At 40.9% G+C, this 8712-nt stretch overlaps 1 protein-coding gene across 1 annotated transcript; it reads left to right on the forward strand.

Annotated features, from left to right (window-relative positions):
• Positions 1-679: 679 nt before the first annotated feature.
• On the forward strand, positions 680-8692 carry LOC103364110 (serine/arginine-rich splicing factor 11-like). Its single transcript, XM_008291125.1, has 12 exons — positions 680-999; positions 2296-2429; positions 4959-5074; positions 5811-5891; positions 5981-6018; positions 6102-6235; positions 6451-6529; positions 6625-6744; positions 6853-6942; positions 7415-7498; positions 7788-7953; positions 8055-8692. The coding sequence occupies exons 1-12, from the start codon at positions 878-880 to the stop codon at positions 8235-8237; spliced, it is 1347 nt and encodes a 448-aa protein (XP_008289347.1). The 5' UTR covers positions 680-877; the 3' UTR covers positions 8238-8692.
• The last annotated feature ends 20 nt before the right edge of the window (positions 8693-8712 follow it).

Below are 8712 nucleotides of genomic sequence, written 5' to 3' on the forward strand. Positions count from 1 at the left end.
ATACAGTTGTGTAGTTTAAGTTACAATACCATCTCATATTTTAGAAAGCCATCGCAGTTTTGTGCCTGAAATCTTAATCTGAAAAACTTAAATGAACTAAAGCAGTCATTTAAATGTAGCACGATAAAAAAAAAAAAGAAATACCTGAGTAAAGTACAAGCAGTAAATGTGCTTTGTCCACCACTGACTATATATACATATATATCAGTATTTACCACCCACAGAATAGTCTGCCCAGTGTCAGTATTTTTCTACATATGGAACAATCCTGTGCTAAACTCACATCCAGAGTAATTTGTGCTGCATCTGAATTTGTACAATAAATGTCTGCAAACAGTTTAAAGCAAACCAAGCTCAGCAAGTGATGGGAGAAGCACCATGGAAGCTGATAATGATGATAAAGTGATGGCAAAGCTATTTTTATTTCCCCATCAATACTCAAGAGAGGGCGACCTCTGTTGGTTATTCATCGCATATTCAAACTGTATTTATTTATTTTTTTAATACACATTGACAGGCTTGAGTACGCTGACAAACAAGTTTACAATTACATTGATTAGATGAAGCAAAAAATAACCCAATAAACCTAATAATCTGGATTTTTTTTTTTTTTTACCATACACTGTATATTAGAGACAGTTGTTATGAACGAATCAGCACTATTTTCCTCAACAACTACACGCATGCGCACTTGGTTCGAGAATCACTCAATATGGCGGCCAAGTGCTACAGCCTGTTGTTGTAGTCGGTAGCAAACACTTAGCCCGCTAATTAGCGACGAACAAACCCATTAACGAACGAGTGGATAGCCGTTAATGAGACTTCGGACTCGTGTTTTAGCGGCAGTGTTGCGGTGTAAACGGAGACAGGCAGAAAAATGAATTACACGACGAAGGTTGTCCAGGTGACGAATGTGTCGCCGAGCACAACGTCGGAGCAGATGAGGACCCTGTTCGGGTTTCTGGGGACCATCGAGGAGCTCAAGTTATTCCCACCAGAGTGAGTTAACGCTCCAATGTAGTATTATTGTACTGATTTACTATGTTAAAAATAATGCCAGTCTAGTCACAGAATAGCTGTATGGTTTTCTAGACAGACGGTATTCCTAAAACGTTAAACGCAGGCCTATGCTAACCTGAATTGTAGCTAACCGGAAGTTAACCTAATGTAGCCAGGTGACGTCACTTTTCATTGACCTACATCTTATACACAGACGTTTATTAAAATGCGGCGCTACTAATGAGTGACAATATTAAATTCTTGACCAATTTGTCCTCTTTATTCTGTTTGTAATAATACCCGAGATTAATCAAAACTATAAGGTCGAAATTCGAATTAGTCGTCTTCCACATAGAGGTTTGATTGTGTCTCAAACTTTCCACAAAGCAGCCCCTCTGTTTATTTACTGTCATGATTTATTGTTGGGAAACTATAAGTTGGTTAGTTTTGTCTCATCAATACTCCAAAACTTTGAGATTTATAATAGGAGCAAATCCACGCTCTTCAGAAGCAGAACCCTGGGTAGAACTAGGCTTTTACTATTATTCTGTTGATCAACTCATCAGTTAATCGACTAATCGTGTTAGGTCTCATTTGACTTCTTATTTTAAAATTCTGCTTACAACTTTTGCTACTCTTGATTGTGACTTGTTGTTGGTTTTATCTCGTTCTGCACATTCTCGCTCATCCTTATTAAATGAGGTTGGGTCATGTGACACAGGACTCTTATTGTGTTTTTCTTTATTTTTGAGAAAATAAGTGTTTTCTATGTATTTTTATGTTTAGATATTTCTATGTATTGTCTTATTTTTTAATGTATTTTTCTATGTATTCCTATTATTATTTCTATTATTCCTGTTGTGTGTTGTTGTTGTTGTTTTTTGTTCTATTTTTACTTGAGACTGTAATGCTTGCTTTTGGTATTTTATTGTCTGGACTCCAGGAAGACTAGCTGATGTCTTGGCATCAGCTAATGGGGATCCTTTTAAATAAATAAACCTACAAAATAATATGTATGGTATAGCTTATAGCATTTATAAGCCAGCTAAGAGCATTGATATCGGCCTTTTATGGGGACTGTATCTTTGAAGACAGTGTTCTTGCTCAAACCCTGCGTAGTGTCTGTGATGTATATCTGTGGTGTGCCAAATCCACATCCACCACAGCACAATGCAATCCATATAGGTGTAATTGGACAACATTAGTTTGTCCAAAAAAAAGACAACAAAAAGATTATTTAGATGATTTTTCTGTAATTTTGTGTGTTTTCATACACATTTTTTGCTCCCCCCACAGTGATTCTCCAATGCCGGTGACGTCGCGGGTCTGCTTTGTGAAGTTCCAGGAGCCAGAGTCGGTCGGCGTGTCCCAACATCTGACTAACACTGTGTTTGTGGACAGAGCCTTGATCGTGGTACCATTTGCTGAAGGTTTGTCTCTTTATTCCAAAGTGTAAGCGCTCCTTGTTGATCGAATGGCATGACTCTTGAATCGTGACAGTGCAAACGAGTAAACGGGATTTTTATCTGTCCCATTTGTGAACTGCACAAGTCAACTCACCCTGGTCTGTTTATTTGAGCTTTTTTTTTTTTAAAGAGAACATGAATGTAACTGGTAATGCCATTCCCTCCCGTTGCCTATAAGAAGTGTTAAAAGCTGACATCTGTTGTCTGACTTTTGGTACACTGTAGTAGCGTATTGCATATCTGTTTTTAGCACCAAAACACAATTCTCTTTATTATTGGGATTTTTACTTCTCTGTAAAAACACACATCAGGCTTTGAATCTATGCCTGAAACAATGATTTGTTTTGCATTTACCAAGTACAGTATACCAAAATCTGCTTCACACACTAGGATTTGAACATTCCCCAGCTGTGGGCGCCGCAGACACCTCAAAGTTCAGAAGTGAAGTAGCTAAAACACTTAACCATATGCATTTTATTTTCTCCCCCCATATTGGACTATCCTCTGTTAAACTTATCTCTGTTATTTGTGTGTGTGTGCGTGTGTGTGATTTTTGTAGTGAAGAAGGCAAAAGCAGCCCCCTCGTTGATGGCTGAAAGTGGTCCTCTGCCTGCCAACAGGGGATTGTAGACATTTGCAAAGGCCAGCAAGCATTCAAGCCCCACCCCTCTCTTTTTGTGTCCTCTATTCTTTCTCTGCCTTGTCTTTCTCTTTCCCTCTGTTTAATTTATCTTTTCTAGGTGGTTCAGTTTAGAATATAAAGGTCATATATCAAGGACAAAACCTTATTCTGCACTATTTTACTATACTTCAGAGCGCGTCCTTCAGTTTATGGCTAAAATACTGTTCCTTCACAGATAAGGCTGGGTGTATTCTTATTTTTTTTTATGTCAACAAGTCCCATGAAGACGAAAACACCACTGCAGTCCAGCTGATGCAGTTTATTTTGAGTTGGAGCCACGGACACCATTCTGCTGTTGTAAATATTCACTTGTGTGTCATTCCACCACACTTACTCCTGTTTGACTAACTGTAGCTGAAATCTACAGAGCTGAGTTGTTGAGGAGAAATCACTAAAACAATTAAATTATATATCTGACCTTAAGATTTTAGTGGTTAAAAAAATGCATTGCATCTGAGAGACGGGGCCCAGAAGTCAAAGCATGAAGAGATTGATTTAGCCTTTTCATGGGATTTGTTAATAGTAATAACATTAAAGTTAATATTCCCAGCCTCACGTATTTTGAAATGGCACCAGTTATTAGTCTGGTGAGAAAATGCGTCAGTAGAAGACAAGGTATAGTCAGTTGTGCAAAAACCACGACGCCCAGGTAGCCTAGTCTGCGCAGGCCAGCTGAAAATTGACTTAATTCTTTTGTGGCTAATCTCTCAGAAAATATGAGCTCAGTTTGGACCCAACAAGGACAACACTAGTCACAGGTGACAGGTGGTCTGATACGATAGATGTATTGACGTAAAACTCCATCTCGTCATAAAGTTTACTGAGATAGCCACCCGACATGACACAATGTTGGTGCAATATTCTCTTTAACAGTGGTTTTCTTTTGTTGTTGTGTTTTACAGTTCTTTTTCCTGGCTCAGCCAGTCCTGTATACCAGGCCCTGCTGAAAATACCATCCAACAGTTTTGTCTCCTGCAGCAATTTCTCTCTCCAGTGTGCTCTTGTATTTAAATGTTGTCACTGTTGTGTGTCCGTATCTAGGTCATGTCTTTTTGTGAAAAAGTTGTTTCGGGAGTGCATTAAGTGTGACATGATTATGGAGTGTTTGTTAATTTGCGCCATTTAAAACTAAAATACGAGGTATATTGCAACTGAAGATGATTTTCAATTGGACTGTGGTAACATAAATGAAACGACCCGTCATCCTCTGTCCAGGTGTGTTTAATTGATGCAGTGACAGGTAAGGATACTAAGATGATGATGTACAGCAGGCACGCTACCTACCCTGAATTTTGTTGCCATTTAGCATATGAACCACTTAAAAATGTGTTTTGGTAAGTAGACACTGATAGCTTGTATAGTGTTCTTGCCAAATCCCTAAAATTCTCTCTGTTGTGTGTATCTCGATTTTTCTCTGTGTGCTTTTAGTAGCGAAGCCGCCAACGTGAGTCGCTTGTTTCAGTAAACGTCTAAATGAAAATTGAGGGCACACCCAACTGGAGAAGCAGCTGTGCTTGCTAACGTTTGGTTCATGACTTAAAAAACACATTCAGGTGATATATTCTTGGCAGTGTTCATTGGAGTAGTGTGATTAATTCCAGCAATAGTTATGTCACTGCAAATGATTATGTTGAAAGTAAAGGGAACTCTTCTGTGATCTAGAAGGTAACCATTTTGTTGAACCTAATTTGAAGAAATGCAGTGTGAAGACTTTTTTTTTTTTGCTGTCTTTTTCCAAAATGTCTTCTCTTGTAGTTGATGTGTGTGAAAGTGTTCGTCCCTCCTAATGCCTGTTTTGTATTTTCCTGTAGGATCTATTCCAGATGAGGCTAAAGCTTTGTCACTGTTGGCGCCAGCAAATGCTGTTGCAGGAATTCTGCCAGGAGGAGGCCTTCTTCCAACGCCTAATCCCATCCCCAATCCACCTGTAAGACCTCAAACTTACCGTTTAGAACAATTTCTCTGACCATCGATAAATGCACAGGATTGTCTAACGCACAACAAACCGAGAACTAAACAAAAACGTGTTTAACAAGATGACGGGAAACAATCTTATGTTTTGGTTCTGATGAAGATGATTGGCTGTTGTTGCAAAGAAACCAGCTGTAGAAATCCATAGAGATATGATCACAGTTACTTTATTTTTGTTCTCAAATTTATTGCACCTCCGGGCGCCCCTATAGCTCACCTAGTTGAGTGGGCGACCCGTGAACAGGGGCTATACTTCCCCGATACAGCAGTCGTGGGTTCGACTCCCGCTCATGACCCTTTGCTGCACCTCTCTCCCCGTTCTCCTCTCCCATTTCCTGTCTGTCTCTACTGCGCTACATAAAGGCAAAAGCCAAAAATATATATCCAGAAATAAAAATTGATTGCACCTCCAAGTCCATCTGGTCGGAGCTTCCGATCATATTAAGCTCTTCCAAACACTGTAGCTGTCACAATTTCCTTGTTTTTTTTTGTTTCTTTACAAGTTGCAAAGTTCATATCAGTGGCTGTACTTACCTCATTGCCTCTTTTTTGCTCTTCTTTTATAAAGTGACAAATTATTCAGATGTACATAAACAGTGATTCTTGGCTACACGTCAAAATGTAGAAATAACACCTGTAAGATGTCAATATCTGGACATTGCATAACAAAATTAGTTGTTTTTTAATTCTAGCTTGGAGCGAACCCCTTCGGCGGTCCGAACATGGATGCAATGGCAGCATTCGGATTCCCTGGACCCAATATGAATCCCCAGGTGAGAGGTTTTCTTAAAGTCACTGCAGTTGTTATTTCCCCAAATGTGCGTAGCTGAATATGTTTTTGATCCAACTCTTGTCTTTACAGGCTGCTGACCAGCTGTTAAAGTTCATGACAGATCCAAAGTAAGTCCGTACTAAGAAGCAGTTTGTGTCAGTGTGTTCGCGGTGATGATGATGAGTCAGCTAATTAATGTTTCTTTGTTCAGACTGAATCCCCTGGCTGCTGGCTTAAACCTGAATCCAGGTCTGAAGGCTGACGCATCCAATAAAGAGATTGAAGAGGCCATGAAGAGAGTCAGAGAGGCCCAGTCGCTCATTTCTGCTGCTATTGAACCTGGACGTGAGTGCACAAAAGTTTGAAGGACTTTGTTGTCAGGATGTTGACTTTGCAGTCGACAGTTATGTCTCATCTGAGTGTCGTAGGGAGCACGTACAATTATGGTGGCATCATTTCTGTATTTGTTTATGTGTATGTTGTTGCAGAGTAAAGTTAAGAAAATCCATTTGTTGTTTTTTTAAATATACTAACTAGTGTCTGGTTTTGCTGTCCTGCAGATAAGGAGAGCAAAAAGAAGCGCTCTCGGTCCCGGTCCAGGTCCAGAAGAAGGCGGTCCAGATCGCGTTCAAGACACAGGTAATTATGACAGTTTATCATCCTACCAGCTGAGACAGAGAGGCCTTTTCTGTATGCTCACAGTAAAGGTGGACGTTCTGAATGTGTGCTTGCAGGCGAACCAGGAGCAGATCAAGGCGCCGGTCAAACTCGAGAAGCCGGAGGCGCTCCAAAAGCCCACGCAGGAGACGCACCCACTCCAGAGACAGAGGCAGGCGATCTCGAAGCAGATCCAGGTGGGTTCACTGTGCGAAAGCTTGACCCCGAGTCTGCCTTTTTAAAAAAAAATAAAACACTGGAGAGCTTGTCTGAGATCTTTGTTTTTTCGTTTCGTTTGTCTACAGAGAGCGAAAGAAAGATGATTCTGGGAGAAGAAGATCCAAAACGCCTCCCAAAAGCTACAGCACAGCCAGGAGGTCACGCAGTGTGAGCCGGTGAGTACAGCCCACGTCGTTAGGAAAAGGTACATTCTGCACAAAGAGGCCAATTTAATACCTGTTTAATAGCCGTACCGGCCAAAGCACAAAGTAAGTCAGACAGCGAGGGCTAGATTAGTTGTTATATCACCTTATAGGTACGGTACTTTCCTAATGATGTAATTAATTAATGTGACCTGGATAAGCAGCAGAGAAAAATCTGCATCCTGCTGCACAATCCAGCATCGGTCCAATCCCACATTTAGTTCATACATGTGTAATGTCTCCCAAGGGCCTGCAGTCACACGCAAGAACGTATCACAGGCTTTAACAGGAAAGAAAAGAAGAATTATATAATGCTACCCTCAGTACGGCCTTATTTGAAGAAACTATATTCCAGTAAGACAGTTCAAGACATGCAGACGTCCTGTGTGCTCACAAACAAGTCAGGCTTTTAAGTCTCAGGTCTTTGTCCGGTTCTGCTGCACAGGAGACGCAGGAGAAGTCGCAGCATCAGCCGATCTCCCAAGAAGTCCCCCAAAAGGAGAAGCTCTCGATCTCCGTCCCCTCGAAGGTCGGTGTGCTGAGGTTGCACTGCATGCATATTATTATAGTTATCTAATAAGTATTTACAAAATAACAGATCCCTTGTGTCAGACTGTTCATGTAAATATTCTGAAATTTGTGTTTTTCTTATTTATATTGTGTATATATAGTGTTTATACCTCCTCTTTAATTTACAGTTGTGTTTTTCCTGCTTTTCTGTCACTTTGCTGCTGTGGCGTTGCACATTTCCATGTTTCCTAAAGGATACTCTTTTCTATTGTCTTTCTAATTTACTTTTCTTCCTCCATCCTGTGCAGACACAAGAAGGAAAAGAGGAGGGATAAGGAAAGGGAACGCGATCGCAGGAGTGACAAAGAGCGCGTCCGTGATGAACGGGAGCGCTCCCCCAGCAAGAAAAAGAAAAGCAAAGACAAAGAACGGGAGCGTGAAAGGAAATCGGATGGAGAGAAGGGAGACGTTAAGGTCGGTGTGTTAAAAGTGTTGACTCTTAGGCACCGTGAGCCTCTCTGTTATGCAGAGTTTGTACCTTTTAAAATGTCACATCTGTTGGTTTCCTTCCACAGATCACGAGGGATTACGACGAAGAAGAACAAGGCTACGACAGCGAGAAGGAGAGGAAGGATTCAGACGACTCCGCTCTGTCTCCTCAGTCAGTGGAGGGCAACGGCACAGCGCGGCTCGCGAAGCACGCCAAAGTAAACGGCGCCGACGATCACCACGAAGAGGACATGGACGTCAGCGACTGATTTGTCCGCCCGGCTCCGTCCCACACTATCCCTCCGTTTTGGTTGTGAACATGTTATTACTTTTTCCCAAATGGGGTAACTCTAAAATGTGAAGTGTTTGAAATGTATAAGTTTATCTCTCAGAAGAGAAGTTTTGCTCTTTTTGCAAATGTATACTGCAGAGTTGTTTGCCCGAGGATACTCTCCTGGTTTGTCACATCACTTTGAATCTTCTTTTTCCTCTTTGCCACTACAGATGTACTCTGACTGGAAGTAGGCTTGCTTTGGTTATACGAGTTCTGTCTCTTCTTCACGTATCGTGTCTTTTCATTATCGTTTTGTGTTGTGCTGTGATGCTCAGGCCTCTCTGCCCACCTTCTCCATACGGTTACTGCATTTAGCTTCTTGTTATCTTAAAGTGCTGATTGTTTTATCAAGGATTTCTTTTATATAATAAAGCCTATTAGGAGAACTACGATGTTGGAATTCATACTTT

Source organism: Stegastes partitus, unplaced genomic scaffold, assembly GCF_000690725.1.
Source record: "Stegastes partitus isolate 25-593 unplaced genomic scaffold, Stegastes_partitus-1.0.2 Scaffold719, whole genome shotgun sequence".
NCBI lineage: Eukaryota > Metazoa > Chordata > Actinopteri > Pomacentridae > Stegastes > Stegastes partitus.